The sequence below is a fragment of the Diabrotica undecimpunctata genome, chromosome 2, assembly GCF_040954645.1.
Source record: "Diabrotica undecimpunctata isolate CICGRU chromosome 2, icDiaUnde3, whole genome shotgun sequence".
Lineage (NCBI taxonomy): Eukaryota > Metazoa > Arthropoda > Insecta > Coleoptera > Chrysomelidae > Diabrotica > Diabrotica undecimpunctata.
Genome location: NC_092804.1, coordinates 141,278,763 through 141,297,861, shown reverse-complemented (window position 1 = coordinate 141,297,861; position 19,099 = coordinate 141,278,763). Strand labels below are relative to the sequence as shown.

Below are 19,099 nucleotides of genomic sequence, written 5' to 3'. Positions count from 1 at the left end.
TTGTTCTTGGTCTACCAGAATTTATTTTATTTGGTCTCACATTCCCAGTTTCTCGACAACGTCGTTCAATGGCTCTAAATGTTTTTTTACTTGGTAAGTTTCTTCTAGGAAACTTTTCTGCATAACGTATCACAGCTGCACTAGAACATCCTAAACATTCGCCTAAGGTTAATAACATGTCAGTGTATTCAACATTTGAGTACATTTTGATTTGATTTAACAAATAACAAGGTTTCAAATTTCTAATTATTGTTGATTTATCGTCATAATAATCAATAAATGTCAGATTTCCATGGTACACTTGGAAAAAATAGAGATATACCTATTAGAACTTTATCATTACTACCAGCATCAATTATTACTTCATAATTTTCAAATCAAAATATTCCGAAAACGGTACACAGTATCGAGTTTTACCAAGAGTACCTTTTTCGTGTAAAATTGAATGATGTTTAAGTTTACTTGAAATTTTGATTAATAATTATACTTTTAAAAAAGTTATATTGACTAATACTTCGCCCTCTATGAGAATCAGATATAAAAACAAATTCATGGGATGTATCACAGATCAGATGTGGGATGTATCAGCTTTCAAAACATATTCGTATAAAATTTCATTACAATGTTGCCAGTAGTTTCGGCAAAATCGTAAAAAATGCGTAAATTTTTTTTTTCTTCAACGCCCTGTGTCTTGGAAACGGATGGCGTTACAAAAATTTTTTACTAAGCAAACCTCAATTATTTTTCAGTTTTTTACCTACCCTAGAGACGGGGTTACCTTTTTTTGAAACACCCTGTTTAATTATATACAAATAGCTTTATGCGCCATCTCTATATTACACCAAATACTAACCCAAAACTAATAACGAAATACTGTAGTGATGTATTTCTTCTTAATGCCATAGGTTCAGCTATCAGCTACTTGATAACAGGAGGCATACATTGCCAAAACAATAAAACTATATTACAGTGATTCCCGAAGTGTACTTATCAACTTATCACTGAATCCTGATAGCACCCATAAGATATTAACATTAGTTTTGATGAAAATATCAATAGATAATTGCTTTAAGGTGCCAAATCCATATCTAACTCAAAAATTGCAAATTTATACTAATCCACTTTTGGAATGGTCTTCAATTATTTTTTTCCGGTTGCTGATGGTGTCTCTTCGCTTATTGTCGCTTGGATTATGGTGGTGTATGTTCATCGATTGGATGTGTGTGTGGGTCCTGTTTTAGGTGGATTTTGTCCCCTCTTCAGGACATAGTGTGATTCTTTGGAAGGTGGCACTGGATATGTCGTTGATTACTAGCGATATTTGGTAATGGATGGTTTAGGTATCCTGCGGAGGAGGTCGGCGACGTCTTTAGAGGGTAGAAATTATTATTTTTTAATTAGATATTATTAGTCAGACTGAATTAAATATATTAATGGATGTTATGAGTTGAATTATTTCGCGTTAATTATGTCTCTACGCTATTTATATCTATAGTGTGCCCTTCCGGGCTTTGTCGTTTGGTCCGAATCGCTATTGGCATTTTGAGTGTGTTTGGAAAACATTTAATATTTCATAATGTGGAGATCACATTCTGTTAGAAGCAGATAATTTTTTTCCAGACTAGTTTTCCATTTAAGTTAACTGAATAGGTATTTATGGATTTGGATAGTGTCGCTAAAAATTCACGAATAACAGTATTAGTATTTACCCTAATTTGGTTATTTGAATGAACACTATACCAAAACTACTCAAAATTCGGTAAACTGCTAGAGTGAACAATGGTTCTCTAGGATCTTTGGCCAATCGTAGATTTTCTTGTATCATATTCGCTGGTTTAAAGATAGACTTGACGTCATGTTTTGCTGAGGTGTTGCCAATTTGATCTTTCGAAATCTGGTTTCGAAAATACATTTAAATCAGAAATGAGTGCCATCAACAATTTAGAAAGAAATTTAACTTCAGTAGACAAAATCGATTTTTTCCTCACTGAAATTGTAGTGGCACATAGAAATCTATGACTACTACAAATCTTTTACACCTTCTGTATCAAGACCTTTTTGGTGGGACGAGAAATATTTTGCGAGTGTTAAAAAGTGAAAACAAGCTCTTAACGAATTTAAAAAATTTAAAAAACACTTCTTTGACTGAGATATAGAATACTGTAAGCCAGAGCTTCCCAAACTGTGCGTCGCGACGCCCTGGAACGTCGCTGCGTTTTTCCTGGGGCGGCGCGTGTCAGCGCGTACTTTTAATACAGAAAATATATTTATTTGAGTTTAAATGAGTATAAAATATATTTATTAATAAATAAATCAAATAAAAAATATAACATAAAGTCGATAGACCCTTGAATTGTGCAAAATTATTCCAAAAATTGTTCAATTCGAAAATTTTCCGGTCGGCTCCTGTTCCTCGTGTTACCTACTGTCGCGCGCTTTATGTCATTTAGCCAAGCTTTTGTTTTGTTTTATTACGCACGGGGATCTTTTGCTATCAACAATGAATACTTATATTCAAAAGAATAGAAAATCAAAACCAAGGCTTCAAGTGTAAAATGGACACATTGTGTGATACATAAAGAAGTCTTAGCAGCAAAGAACGTTATACCTGAATTAAGTGCTGTGATGGATAGCATTATTAAAGTGATGAACTACACTAAAACACCACCGTGAAATCAAGACTTTTCCATAAAGTTTGTGAAGAAATGAGGGCCGAGAACACCTCTTTAATTTATTATTGCAACTCTCGTTGGCTGTCCAAACGCAACGTATTCGCACGTATATACGAATTCAGAAACGAATTTTACACGTATCTATATACAGAATCACATGGTGCTGCGCAAAACTTTATTAATTCAGAGATTACAATAAAATTAGCATACCTCTGTAACATATTTAGAAAATTTAATGATCTTAATAAGTCTTTGCAGAGAAACAATACTTATATCCTGCAATTGGCAAATAAAATTACTGGGTTTCAGAAGAAGTTGCTCTTATAGAAGAGAAAATAAGAAGATCAAGATATTAACTGTTTTCCTGCTTTACAAGGTATTCTACAATAAAAATCGATTGAAATCCTTGATCCCTCTTTAAAAAATATGTTTACGCAACACATGTTACCACCGAGCGAACACTTTGAGACATATTTTCCCGAAGATATGGAGCAATATGACTGGGTCAGAAACCCTTTCCTGTCATCCACGCCATAGACACTTTTAACAGAGAAAGAAGAACAACTGACAGAAATGTCCCTGGAGCCCCGGTTTCACAAGCTGTGCTCAAAAAAGCAAGCACATCCCTCACATTAACCAACCAGTTACATAAATAAATATCCCTTTTCATTTTTGTACTTATGTTATGATTTCGTTCTTAACTTTTAATAAAAAATATAAATGTTTAAATAGTATTTTTGTTATAACTAAAACCTGTTACTAGGCTAGTACTAAAATTGGTAAGTATTATTGGGGGTTGGGTTGAGGGGGCGTTGCAAAAAAATACCAAAGTCCCAAGGGCGTCACACTACGAATAAGTTTGGGAAGCCCTGCTGTAAGCTATATTTGCAATAAACATCATCAAAAAAGAAAACCACAATTAGACGAAAGTCTTATTCAAAAAATTTTTGATAAATTGGCTCGTTCATCTGCTTCGGGTCAAATTTTAAACGATAACATTAATGAATTTTACTTTTACCAAGACACAGATACTCTTTCAAAAATTTTTAGCTTTTCGGAATTAGAATTAGCCTTAAAAAAATCAAAAAATACCTATCTGGACGGGTTCACTTATACGATAATAAACAAATTACTTGAAAATGGTAAACTTCTTCCTTTAGAAATTTTTAATCATTGGTTTTTATATTAATAATTTGAAACAAAAGTATTCAGATATTATTAAAAATATAATAATGTGTATTCTAGTAAAATCTAAAAAATAACCTGACATACCTTCTCCCGCTCTATTTCATTATTATCGTGTATTACTAAAACTTTCGAAAGGCTTATAAAATTTAGATTCGAGCATTTTGTTGAAAGCAGATCACTTTTAGCAAAAAATCCGTTTGGATTTCGTAGAGGCATAGGTACAATTGATGCAATCTCCCATTTAGTTACGGACGCACAATTGTGTCTATCAAAAAATAATTACATGTTATGTCTTTTTGTGGACTCCAAAGGGGCTTATGATTAGCTTATGCCAATGATCTCCAGACTGGTTGCGAAAGCGAGTCAGAAAACGGACATGGCTAATGCGGTTAACACAGACCTGCGTCGTATTAGTAGGTGGATCAGAGAGAACGATCTACAGCTAGCGCCTCAGAAATCTGAGGGTTTCTGAGGCGCTAAGTAGTTCTTAAAGGGGGCCGGGACAAATCCTCTCTTCACTTTATAGTGGAAGATGTGTGTTGCACCGGTTAAATCGGTTAAGTATCTTGGAGTCTGATTGTCGGAAAGACTGAGGTTTGGAGTACACATCCAAAAGACGGTAGAGAAGGCGAACCGAAATCTGAAGGGGTGGATACAGTTAATGCCAAACATTGGAGGCCCAGGTAGCACCAAAAGAAGGGTGCAAAATGGAGTTTTCCCGGTCGGTGGTAACCTACGCTGTCCCCATGTGTATGCCGGGTGGTCCAATAAGGCGATCTCTCGGCTATATATCAGAAACTATTCATGTTATAACTTTAGGAGAAAAAATTCCTTAGTAAAAGTGGCCACGAGAAATCGCTGGAAATAAGTTTCTGGGTTAACCGCTAGGGGGCATAACCTGCGAAGAAAAATTTGAAAACCAGTTTTTTGTGAAATATGCCCAATTATACCAAGTGTTAAATAAGTACACTAGAAAGAGGTCTAAATTCCCCACAAAGTTGTTCAAGTACTTTTTTTTTTATTTTTTAAAATAAAGGGTGGGGGAGAGTGGGAAAGTATTTGTGGATAAATACACATAACTTTGGTTTGGATCAACCGATTTTAACCAAATTAGTGTCACTAGAAAGAGTGTGGATGATTTGATTCTATAGATGTTTAATTCTATAGTGTGATGTGGATGTTTAATTCTATAGAGATTTGCCGACTACTTATATGTGGATTCTATTGAATTAAAGCAAGAACATTGATTGAATTATCTTCGGTCATACCTCTACTATGTCGTTTAAAACAAGGACGATGAAAACTACCAGTTTCTCTTAATCTTCTTGACTTTCTTTCAAATACTTCTTTGATATAATGTCTCCTGTCAGGATATCTTACAGAATATATACGTGAGGCAATAGCGACATTTTGGTGACATTCGAAATAAACTCCAATCATATCATACAATTCTTCATTTGATATACTAATCACCAATTATTAGTACTGATAATTAATTACTAATATTACCAATATTAATATCTGTTGACTAAAGTGCAATCTTCAATTCGAATTATAATATAACACTTCTTAATGTTTTGACTGCTGTCAATAAATAAACAATATGAACTACCCGCCAAATTCATTGTCGTAGCCTACTTAGTTTCGAAAAAACTATTTTTATTCATATGATTTAACAATGGTCAAAATAGGTATCAACATTAAGATTCTTCTGCTATAAAAAAATTTGAAAGTATCTACTGACTTATTTTTTAATTTAATTTATAATGCAGGGTGAGTCAATACTATACTTACTTATGTTTATGCGTTTTTATTCATATCTCGAGTTCGACAAAAGCTAATAACATGCGGTTTGCGCCATTTTGTTACGAATTTAATTCAGTTCCATTATAATTTACAATAAATAGGTGTTTCGATTAAACTTTTTGAAGAAATACAAATTTTAATTTTTTCTATTTGAAAGTACCCTCTACCTATGACAATTAAAACTAAATGCAATTATTTTATAGTAGATGTAAATTAATTCATCCACACTCTTTCTAATGACACTAATTTCGTTAAAATCGGTTGATCCAAACCAAAGTTATAGGTATTTATCAACAAATAGTTTCCCACTCTCCCCCACCCTTTATTTAAAAAAATAAAAAAAAAAGTAATTGAACAACTTTGTGCAGAATTTAGGCCTCCTTTTAGTTTACTTATTGAACACTTGGTATAATTGGGTATATTTCCCAAAAAACTGGGTTTCAAAGTTTTTTCACAGGTTACGCCCCCTAGCGGTTAACCCAGAAACTTGAAAGTTATTTCCAGCGATTTCTCTTGGCCACTTTTACTAAGGAATTTTTTCTCCTAAAGTTATAACATGAATAGTTTCTGATATATAGCCGAGAGATCGGCTTATTGGACCACCCGGTATATATGTCTAAGTCACACTCCATAACCCTCACTTCATTCATTGATCTTTGTGTCGCCCTGATCAGATGGTTTACATCACAGCTGATGATAAGTTATTGTCTATTTGTGTCTCTTACTAGCGGTTCTCTCGGGTCTCCCTTGTAGGGTGGTTGTTTGGGATCGTAATATGGAAGGTACACTGATCCTAGAAGTACCTCTTTCATACTTCCTACCTTGCTGATTTTCGCCTTTAATATCCTTAAATTGTTTTTGTGTCAAAGCTAAATCGAACATGTATCTAATAAATTAAAAGACTGATATATTTTTGTACACACTTATGACAAATCAAAGAATGGAAAAGATAATTATTTTTGAAGTGTGTAAAATTTATTCCTATCTACTTTAAATAGCAACACTGTTTTTATGACACTAGACTTACTAATGGGACAGAGATTCCATTTTGGTGTAAAAATCCACAATTTTCCTTTATAAAAGGCTAAGTTACTTCTTTGAAAAAACACACAAAAGACAAAACATTGGACTCCACAAAAAACACGTTAAAACATTTGTTTATAGTACCGGTGTAAGGACCCCACATTTTGGTTGGAGTTGAGGCGACAAACAAAAAGATCTACAGTAAGTTCCTAGCTGCAGCGCCTATACCATTTTCTTAGTTGATCCATAGGACATTTCTTACCAACTAAGAGTTTTATTGAACTGCATCTATACCTGTCCCTTAACTTTTTCAATCATGACACTATCGTTCTTCCCAAACCTCTTTATCCTCTTATCTTTTCCTGTATTATTAATCCTAGTATTCTATATCTCTGTCCCCTTATTAGAAATAAAACGCAGAATAGCAATGATTAAAACTACTTTTATGAAAAGGAAGACATTTTTTTGCAATAATCATCTCAATTTAGAACTAAGACAGAGAAGGGTTAAGTGCTATATGTAGTGTGTACTTTTATAAGGAGCAGAAGTGCGAACACTAAAAGTATCAAGCATGAATATAATTAAAGCATTAGAAACGTGAATTCATAGACGGATGCTGGAGCTACCTTGAACAGCAAGAAAAACTAATAAGGAAGTACTAAGGAAAGTCAACAAAGATAGAGAATTGTTAAAGACTGGTAAATACCGAAAAATGTCTTATCTGAGACATATAGTGAGGCAAAATCGATATAGAATACTTCAATTGATCCTTAAAAGTAAAATAAAAGGTCGAAGAGGTGTAGGAAGAAAACAGGTTTCTTGGTTAAAAAACGTGGTGATCGCCAACGTCGGATAATCTTAATATGGCACGTAAAGAAGAAGAAGTATCTTCATTACCTGTCCAGATATTGTAACTTTCTTATTTTTATTGTCTTTCTTATTGCGTATTTTTTGCCCATTTGTCGCAATACTTCCGTGTCCGTTTTCTTCTGCGTCCATGCTATTCTAAGCATCTTTCTGTAATACCACATTTCAAATGTCTGTATCTTATTTATGTGTTCTTGCTTCATTGTCCAGCTTTCGAGTCCATATTGTAGTATCGAAACACGTAACATCTCAGAGTTCTCACTCCCAATTCTAATTTAAGGTCTTTATTAGCTCACAAATCTCTGGATTGGTGGAGGAATTCACCAGGACAAAAACAGGCGAAACAGTTCATTACAGAACATTCGCCAAAATTCACGGCAAACCTAATAAGCAAAGACAGTAGAAAACAGTCAAAGCCATAGAAGATCTTCTAACAGGGCACTTAAAGCTGAATAGACACTTGAAACTGATGGGATTATCAGATGATGACCTGTGCAGATTCTTTCACCTCGAAGAAGAAACAGCAGAGCACATTCTATGTCAGTGTGACAGTTTGGCAAATGTGCGGTTCTATGCATTATAAGAATAAAATCCACCGACAAATAGCTACATGGAAGGTACAGTCTCGAAGCTATTGGACTTTTTAAAAAGGATCAGGCTAAAGAATGTTATCTAGGACTAGAGGACCACAATAGATCTGAAAAGGTCGCAGTAGAATAGTTTAAAAGACCACCTCTCTAAATCTATCTATCTAAGATCTTTATTAAAGAGATCTTCTTCTTCTTGATGTGCTTATCCGTTACAAATGTTGGCGATCATCATGGCAATCTTTATCTTATCTGCAGCAGCGCAGAAAAGCTGCACAGATGTTGTATTGAACAAGATTCTGAGGTTTTTTAACCAAGATGTTCTTCTTCCTGGACCTCGTTTTCCAAATATTTTTCCTTGCAGGATGGCTTGATAGCATATCTGGATTCATTTCGCATAATATGTCCGAAGAACTGTAGCTTTCAGAATTTGATGGTGGTCAGTACCTCTCGGTTCTTATTCATTCTTCTGAGGACCTCCTCACTTGTGACTTGGTCAGTCCACAGGATCTCGTCTTGCGTCGTTGCCCGATGCCTAATTTCCACGAATTTCTATCATTCCATTGTTCTTCGGTCAAGTCTCGGGAGCTCATTGCCTTTGTTATTCCCTCCTTCCATGTTCTTTTTGGTCTTCCTCGTTTCTTACGATTTGGTGGTATCCATTTCATGGCGATTTTTGGTAGGCTTGTTTCTGGCATTCTTTGAACATGGCCATACCATATAAGTTGTTTCCTTTCTATGTCTGTTGCCAGTGATCCATCTACCCCCATCCGATTCCTTATTTCATCGTTTCTAATTCTGTCTGCCCTAGATATTCGAAGTGATCGTCTAAATACATCCATTTCTGTTGCTTCGAGTTTTCTTTTATTGCTTTCTGTTAGTCTCCATGTCTCTGTACCATACGTTAAGTGTGTTTTTATGAGAGATTCATATATATTGTATTTTCGTCTTTTACCAATTTCTGAGCTCCAAAGAACTCCGTTAAGGCATCCAAATGTTCTACGGGCCTGCATTATTTGTTTTCTAATTTCTCTATTGTGTGTGCCTGTGGTGTCGAAATCAATTCCTAGGTAGGTATATTCAGTGCAGAATGCAATTTCGGTTGTGTCCATCTGAATGTTGGATTGTTCTGCGCCTATTGGGAGATATTTTGTTTTTTGCGTATTGACTTCCAAACCCCACTTTTTATATTCTTCCTGTAGTTTTCTGACCATATATGTCAGGTCTTCTTTATTGTTGGCTATAAGAACTTGATCGTCTGCAAACTGTAGGGTATATAGGCAAGTTTCTCCCAGGTCAATGCCCATTCCTCTGCACTTTCTCTTCCACTGATACAGTGCTTTCGCCACGTAGATTTTAAACAATGTGGGTATATGCAACACCCCTGCCGGAGTCCCTTGTTTACAGGAAATTTTTTTGAAAGTCTATTTCCAATTTTTATTCCCGACGTTGATCCTTCATAAAGCTGTTTAAGGGCGTTAATTACTGTGTGGTTAATGTTTGTTTCCTGCAAAAATTTCCATAGCTTTTTAGCGGGTACAGTATCATAGGCCTTCTGAAGGTCTATAAACATAAGGTGGGTTTCTTGGTTGGTACTTGATCTTTTTTCTATTATTTGTTTTAAAACAAACACATTATCGGTGCAGCTCCTTCCCGCTCTAAAGCCAGATTGTTCCTCTTCTTCTTGTTCCTTATATTCTTGTTCGATAATGTCTCGAAGTATCCTTCCATATAGGCGACTTAAGGTACTGGTTACTGATATACCTCGATAGTTTAAGCAGTCCAGTTTACTTCCCTTCTTATGCATAGATGATATGAAGGATACTTTCCACTCATGCGGGACTGGTGCACCGTTTAGATATTGGTTTATACACCAGGTTAATCGTTCAAACAGTTTGTTAGTGCCGCATTTGATTAGTTCTGCTGGAATTCCCTCCGTACTTTTTAGTAGTTGTATCGTTTTTATGACAGTCCTCTCATCGATGTTTATCGTTTCTCCCTGTATGTGTATTTCAGTTGGAGACATTTCTCTATATTCCTCTCTGCTTTCTGTTAATAGATTTTCGTAATGTCGGATCCAGTTCTCTGTTGTTATTAATTGTATGTTTGTTTCTCTTTTTTCATTTGATTTAACTTTTGTCAGGAATTTCCACGTCTCTGAGCATTTTCTACCTCCCATATATGTGTCTATCTCTTTGCATTTTTTGTCCCACATTTCTCGTTTAGCTGTGTTTACTAGTTGTCGTGTTCTTCTTTTAATATCTTTGTATTCTTCTCTATCCAACTCCTGTTTTGTGTTTAGCCATTTGTGGTATGCTGTTTTCTTCCGAAGTACTAGTTCTTCAATTTCTTGATTCCACCAAAGTTTTTTACTAGCGGAATTACTTTTTAGTCCAATGGCCTCCTCTGCTGCTTCTTTGATGCTACTCGTTATGTTTTCGTAAATTTGTTGTACTGACTGGTCTTCTATATTATGTAGCAACTTTTCGTCTAATCTGTGCTGGTATAGGTTTCTTGTGCTTTCGTTGATAAGGCTGTTTAAGTTATATCGTTTGAAGAGATACGTATACTATATTATAATACTATATATACATACAGTACACATACATATATACATACACATACATATACATAACGGAAACCAGATCTAGGGTTTACGGAATTTCTGGAATACAATAACTTCTTTAAGTACCTAACTACATCTTTCTCATGGCTTTAAATCACAAAATTGTCATTTATAAAATGGAATCAATATAATGTTTTTTCTTTGCTAGTTTTTTGCAAAAAAATTTCGGACATATCTAAACTTCCAATACCGATTCGGATCAACTGATAGATCTCGGAGCACACAAAGACTATACGTAGGGCAGATATTCGAGGAAAACCATCAGTGAGTGGAAAATAGATTGATATGATCATTGCTGCATTGCCTTTGATAGTATCTACCACAATTGCAGCAGCCTTGTCCGAGAATAATATTGTCATGATCTTCTTGTTGTTAATGTTCGGCTGTTAATTTCCTTCTATAAGGGAATAAAACCAGTGTCGTGGTATTTAGTGAAAAGCTTCCTTTCTACCATACACCTGTTTTCATTTTTTTCAATAATTTAGTGAGATATATTTTAAGTAAGATCGAAGCTAAGCAACAGACTTGTACTAGGATTTTTTACCCTAAATAGTAAAGATACTGTTTTATTAATTTTGTTAGGCAAGTTCCATTCTTATTTTTTAGCTTCCAACTCCTTTTAGGTAACAAGGACCCACGTTTTCTTTTGTCATTTTTTCCATAGCTTAGAAAGTTACATACTGTTTTTTGTTTTGTTGTCAATACAGATCAAATTGTCAAGGTTATTGGTATGAGTTAAAATTTTAAATTTGTTATCATAACAACTGTACTTTACCTTTTCTAGTTCTAATTGGATAAATTGTTGCCTAATTGGTCTATAATTAAAGACGTTAATATTGCAAACTGAACTAATTTTATATTTATTTATTCGGTGCTGGTATTATAATATGACCAGAGGTATACACGTAAGCAGATAAAACAAAGCTATAATAAAAGTAAGGTAATTTTCCAACTGAGATAAAAGAACTATTTAAATGAGTCACCGATTTGTTCAAATCAGTCGAACATATTTCCGCTTATAGTGTTAGATCAGTATTAATAATTGTCATGAAATGATTTGAATAATTTTTAAATTTGATTGCAAACGTGGATACAAACCTTTACTTACTATTCCCATAAAATTAAAATTTCCTTTATGATAAGAGAAATATTCTCTATATAGTGTTTCCAAATTCACTTTCCAAAAGAAGACTGTAAATTATAGAAGCTATAGCTGTTAGAACGCTGATATATTAAAGATTATTTTAAGTAAAAATAATTTGTATCCAATTATATGGTATGTATATATTTTTTATGTTATCATTAAAGCTCGGATTTATAGGCAACAAAAATTGAAGAAAGGCTATCTTATATAAATATAACTTATTATTTATTGTACAAAGTGAATTAACGTAATATTAACTTAAGGCAGGTATTACACATCATAATCATAACATTAGTATAAATAAACTAGTAACTAAATAACTGTAAATTAATAATTAAACATTGTAACCACCTAAAATGTTATCATTAATAGAAACAACTAAATGTTTTTCAATATTTTCGGTCTTAAAACTATGTCTTCGATCACTTAAAATTAATTTGTACATTGAAAATGAACGTTCGACATCGACAGATGTAATTGGAGCATATTTCAGAGCGGATAATAAATCTGGCATAATTTGAAATTCCTCGGAAAATGTCCCATTCGAAACTTTAGCAACATTAGATAAAAACGAAAAACTTTCATTCTTGTCGAAAACATATTTCATTTTTTTTAATTAATTGACCGTTACTTCCAGGTGCCTATTTAATTTTCGTCTTTAAATTATCTATTAATTTTACTGACTCACATAAATTTATCTCTTGTTTTTCTAATAAGGTAATTGTGGTAACTATTAATTTATAATTGTCATTGATATAAGCGAATTCCTGTTTCAATTTGGGATTTTTTAATATTTTTTTGCTTCTCGAATGGCTTCGGAAATATCATCATCAAATTCTGACATAACTAATTCTATTTCATTGCAGTGTTCAAAGTAAAAAAAAAACTGCTTCGCTCCAGGTTCCCCACCTTGTAATTACTGGTTTAGGTGGCAAAGGGACACCGGGAAGTCTTTCTTTATATATTTGCACCCTCAACGGAGCCTTTACAAAAACTTTTTTCATAAAATTTATAAAATTATTTACCAACGGAAACTGATTTCTTATTTCTTCAGCAATTCTATTTACCCCGTGGGCTACACAAGTGCAATGAATTAAATTAGGATAAAAATCTTTAAATTAACAGCAGCTTTTAACATATATGACGCAGCATCTGAAAGCATTAAAACTATTTTATTCACTGGTATAGCGTTAGGTAAAAAGAGGTTTGTTAAACTATCTTGTATAAATCGACTTATTGTTAAATTGTTTGTTTTTTCCAATTCTTTAACGGCAACTAAATAAGGTTTTATTAAAATTCCAATCATTAAATTAGCTATATACCTGCCGCATACATCTGTCGTTTCATCCACGATAATATACAAAAAATTACCCTCTAACACCAGCTTAATTTTTGAAATACATTCCACATAACATTTTTCCACAGTATGTTTTCTCAATGTACTCTCGTCCGGTAAGGATTTATTAAGATATTTTTCGAAAAAGCATTTAAAACTAGGGTTATTAACTTTATATAGAGGAATGTTGGATGCAATCATCATCTGGCATAAATCAAATTTAAATGCGTCTTCCTCCTTTTTTTTTGAACTGCTTAAACTATCCCGCAGAGATATTTGGGCTAACTTTGAGGAATTTAATTTTTCCAAATTACGTTGATGAAGTGGGGTTCCACAATGCTGGTCAATAAAGTACTTTTTTCTACTTGAAATCTGAGAATTTAAAAAAAAATAATTAGAATTCTAAAACCGCTTTAGAGTTTAGTTATGTTGTAGGACGAGAAAAAACGAAACTTACCGATTTGCCGCATGGTTTACAAAATGCTCCATCTCCTTCTAGAGAAAGTTCCGAATAAGGTGCGATCCATAGCCTTAATTTAGATATCATCTTTTCACACAAATGTCTAAAACGTTTTAAAACGAGTTCTTTGCTTTTCGGTATACGCAACAAAACTAAACTAGGATATAGCAATTTGTGACTAAACTCTGATACAGTAACCGACTGTACAACTGATAATAAACTAATAAAGCTTAGGGATTTCCAAATAGTTAACCCTCAAGTCTTGATCAGGTACATTTTCCTAGAAATCTGTTATATAAACAAACCATTGATATTTTATTATTGACCCAAAATTTTATTATAGAATGGTTTAGTAATAGAATAATATTATGGGTAGTACCATGAAATTTTAAAAAAGGCACAAATAGGCGGAATTTACGAAAAAAGGCAAAAAGTGCAAAAAACAATTATAATAGGCAAAATAGGCAAAAAAGGCATTTTGCCTATAATCCGAGCTTTAGTTATCATAAGCTACCAGATTTAAAAGGAATTGTAAATTTTATTTATATCACCAGCCATAGCCTACTTAAACTCCTTCGCGCTAGAATCCATGTGTCCAAGATTCAGAATGTTATCTTAATTTCATGAGTCGATCTTTTCCATGTTTCTCATCTTTTCTTTATCTTATATCATCCTTGCATATTCTGATAGGGGATGCGTGTATCTTGCCAGGATCTGCCTCTATCACGTTTATACCAAAGTTGTTACAACAAATCCCTGAATAAAATTCCAAATAGTGAAGACATTTGAAGAGAAAAATACATTTGATATAGTTACTCGAGAGATTCTGTGGTGGGCTCTCAATAAAAAAGGAATTCCTTTCCAATATTTAAAGATTGTGAGAGACATATGGATGTAGATATAGAACAGGGAACCAAGTATCATCAAGTAACCACTGAGAAAATCAACAAAATTGATTGACATCAGTTAGAATAGATTATTTTGAACAATGGTCATTTTAAGATATTGTAGGTTCCGTCCAATATTAGTATAGGTAATTTATACCTTTGTTGTCTGAAAGTAGTTTAAAAATATTATTCATAAAATAAATATGCTAATTGGTTCCTTTTTAAAAAATTTAATTTCAATATTTTTTATACAATTTTAAAAAGGACCAGTCACTAGGTTCCATGTATAAATAGGAATATTTTTTTTTATAAAGAAACAAAATAGTTCTATTGTTAAAGTAGCAACGAGTGGGTTTCAGGGAACACAAGAAAATGTCAAGTCACCAAATAAAACAGGTTTATTTTCCAACAAAGTAATGTGGTTCCTTGTACAAAAACGTAAAAACAATATCTAATGCTACAAACAGGTATCAATAAAGATAAAAGAAAATAAAAAAATGGTAATTAATATTTTTGATCGAACTTTTTAACAAAATCTGCCTCATTATTCAGTTTCAGTTTAAAACTCAAAATCAACGTCACGATCATAACCATCTACATCATCTATAATAGCGTCATTAGCAAGCAATGATGTATAGTTCGTCCCAAACCCTTCTTTCAGTGCGTCATAGTTGATCGAATTCTTTCTAACACATTAAGCTAGAAGTGACAGAAAAAAACGTGAGTCTGTGATTATTATACATAGAACTTAGAAACTTTTTTATCGTTCACGGGTATTAGCATATTAAAGCTAATTCTTTTTACGGATGTATAATTGGTTGGAGTTTAGAATACGCTAAATAGATATACAATCAATGATGCGCATAAATATAATTTGACGCAGATTGTTTCGACCGTGACAGTACTTTCACAATGTCAACTGATAAAATGATAATTGTCATTCTAGGTTAGTATTAAAATATCAGACATTTTACAGTAAAAATTTAATTTTGTATTTCTTGTCATAAAAATATTTAAATATGCCGAGATATATCGAGAAGGAACAAAGACTAATTATTAAATTATTTTCAATTAGAAAAAGGAAGATTACGATCCTGCAACTGTCAAATTTAAATAAAATGTCATGCAATAATTCTCGACATTCTTAAAATCCTATATGACGTCAAAATTAGTGACGCACTGAAAGAAGGGTTTGGGACAGACTGTAAAAAAGTTTTGCTCGTTTTTAGGAATCAAATGCATAATAGATTTAATATATCATTTAACGAGGGCGCAAAAATAGGTTTTCCAGTTCGCCATGAAAGTTCCACGTCCGTTGTTAATGACAGCGGTGGTTTACCTTTAACTTTTGGTTTTAAATCAACTTCCATAAACTGTTCACCATCATTATGCGAGAATTTTAAAAAGAAACTAAAAGGACGTTCCTTCTTGATTTTAATTTTTCGAACCAACAACCAGTTTGTTTTTTGTCCTATAATATCGGTTTTTCTGTTGACAATCATTTTTTCTAGAGTACATATTTGAACTTAAGAAGTCACTGGTAGTCATGGTGTTCACTGTTATTGCATTTTTTTCCTGCAACTTCTCATAACATCTGCTTACTTGCAACTAGCTTAATCAAACTAGTTAATATTTTTTACAACCAGATTTAATCTACTTCTGTCGAAAATAAATACTGTGATGGAATCAAGACGTCAATCTAATATAGGGAACATATTTTAAAAATTAAACTGCTACTAAAAAACCCAACATCTACATCAACTTTTAATGTACTTAAAACAATTAAATTTTTTACAGATCCTTCCAAAAAGAGCGGCCAAAGACTCGTAGGTGACGTAGATTATGCAGAAGCTAGTAAGGTAGCGTCTTACATTACCCCAGTACCAGGAGGTGTAGGACCGATGACAGTTGCCATGTTGATGAAGAACACCGTACAAAGTGCTCAAAAAGCTGCAGAGAAATTGCTGAATCGGTCATGGAAATTAACACCATTGCCTTTAAGATTGCAATCTCCAGTACCAAGGTATTTACCTGCATTTATTGTTAAATGTACCTACACATACTTAATCTAAAAAGGATATCTGTTTTATTACTTCTTATTTTTAAGTTTAAAATTACTTATTTGTATGTTCATTTGTAACAATAGTAGAATCTGTTATAATTTTCTGTTTTATCGGTTCCTTTAAATCAAGAATTTAAATCTTCTTTACTTGGCTCGAATTCTCTTTCTGATAAATTATGAAACCAATCAATAATAGGTAGAATATCTTTAGGATAACATTTTTCTGTTTCTTTTTAAAGGCCATAGCTTTTTTCATGATGATTGAATTGAGTCAGGTGAAAAAGAGTGAGTGTGAACGAGAGAAAATACATCCTTCAAATTAAATTTTTTAAGGTTCTGCGTTATATCACCGTTCTAAAAAATAATATGGATGAGTAATTTATTTTTATACAAGTACTTTTGTTTTTTGATAATATATTGATCCATTGGTTACAATAAAGGTGTGCAGTTTGGTTGTAGAAACTTGATTTGAATATTCCCATCACTTGATCTATAACAAGTTTTTGTTCATTTGGATGGCTTGAAGTCACGCACAAGTAAAGCCTAATGGGCAAGTTGGACCTTCTCATAAACTTCTTTATTTAAGGATAAAGTTCTTATAAAACCGTTCACTAATTACCTCTATTATCACCCAACTTTTTAATTGGTTCTTGATCAATCGAAACTGACGTTTCTTTGTAATTTTTATACCAAATTTGATTGCTTTTGCTTTTAGAATTTCTCCAGATACAGGAATATATTTAGAACTCTTTTGCATGAACCATATGAAGTTAGTGTTTCATCTTTGGACATTTACCAACGCTTCAGGTTTTACGCATTCCTGATCCAAATTCCATCGTCTCTACGTGGTCCAATATCTTTTACTTTTTTTACCAATATTTTATTATATTATATTTTTTACCAATTTGCACTTATTTTCTATAACTAAAATATTCTCGCATAAAACGGCAGGTAAATATAATGCACGACGTGCATTATATTTACCTGCATCGCACGTACACCTGATAAGTTTTGAGGTTAGACTTTTTGACGCCACAAAGCGCATACACGGTATAAGAATCGAGAGATTGTTGGACGTGTCGGTTTATTGAAGTGTCGAATTAGATTCTACTTTAAAATATAAATTAGTTACAAAACTTTTCATAAAATTCACTACAAAATTCACACCGCAAAGAGAAAGACCTAAAGCAAATAAAATTTAGGTACATGTGCCTAAAATATTCAGATACACGTACATAAATTTAAGAACACAAAAATAGCATAAATTGAATTAAAACTGTACTGCTCCTTTTAATATTACTAATATATTTGGCGCAACACCTATATAGGTGTTGTTATATATATGTTACATCTCCAGTTGTTTTAAGTTCTTACGTCTAATAAAATTGTTTGTCCTTAAATTTGAACATTTCATTCAAATAATGTAATATTTATTAAGTAATATATTTGTTTCCAGCGATATCCGTATAGCGAGAGCACAAGTTCCAAAGAACATTACACATTTGGCAGAAGAAATTGGTATATTCCCGAATGAACTTTCCCAATATGGACCTAAGAAAGCTAAAGTTTCGTTATCCGTGTTGGAAAGACTAAAAGACCAGACCAATGGAAAATATGTAGTAGTAGCAGGGTGAGTAAAAGTTTTAAAATATAAAATATAAAAGTACTGAAACATTTTTTTATGAATGTATATTCAAAAACTTACAAGAATTGTAACGTTAAGACTGAATTAAGAGAATTCAAACGTTACGTTGAAAGTAAAATCAATTTTGTACATTTTTACAAATAGAACAAACATAATTTTTAACATTTTTACAATTGTACCTACTTACAAGTTGCAAAATAAACGAAACCAAGTATTAGTAAATCTAAACAAAAAAGCAGAAACCCAGTCTTTGATATTCTTCACCTTGTATCTCCGTCGTATATCTGATCTTCTAGTTCTGTTCCATATTGTCTTACCATCGATTTTTCTTTTTCTTTTTTTAAAGTGTTTTTATCTGTGCTGTTTCTAACATCCATTTTGTCCTCTCTCTGGGGGTTATGCTATTATTGGTCTGATGACAGTTTTTTAAATTCTGCCTTTCATTTCTTTGTCGATGTTTTGTTTCTTCATATTGTTTCATTCTGGCAAACTGCGACTCCATTACTTGTTCTATTATCTGATAAATATATCGGTTTATTGTATTCTAATGATTTCTCTTGCACTTGCCTCATTATAAATATGACGTGGGTGCATGATGTTCTCGACCTAAAACGTTGTAGTTCTTCTGCTAGTGTTATAATTTCATTCAGTTTATTTGTTACCAATTTAGTTGTTGATTTTAGTGTTGTGTTTAATAAATTATTTCCTCTGGGTTCGATTTGTTTTCCTTTATGAAGAGAGATATTAGTATGCTTGATTTCCATTCCTGTGGTTTTCTCTTCTGTTCTATTCTATT

At 32.8% G+C, this 19,099-nt stretch overlaps 1 protein-coding gene across 2 annotated transcripts in view; it reads left to right on the top strand.

Annotated features, from left to right (window-relative positions):
* pug (pug C-1-tetrahydrofolate synthase, cytoplasmic) overlaps positions 1–19,099 on the top strand; it is a 115,500-nt gene that overhangs the window by 60,502 nt on the left and 35,899 nt on the right. For both annotated transcript variants that reach the window (XM_072523597.1, XM_072523598.1), the window contains exons 7-8: positions 16,394–16,619; positions 18,115–18,288. In XM_072523597.1, coding sequence (XP_072379698.1) covers positions 16,394–16,619; positions 18,115–18,288 — 400 coding nt within the window. The remainder of the gene's footprint in view (positions 1–16,393; positions 16,620–18,114; positions 18,289–19,099) is intronic.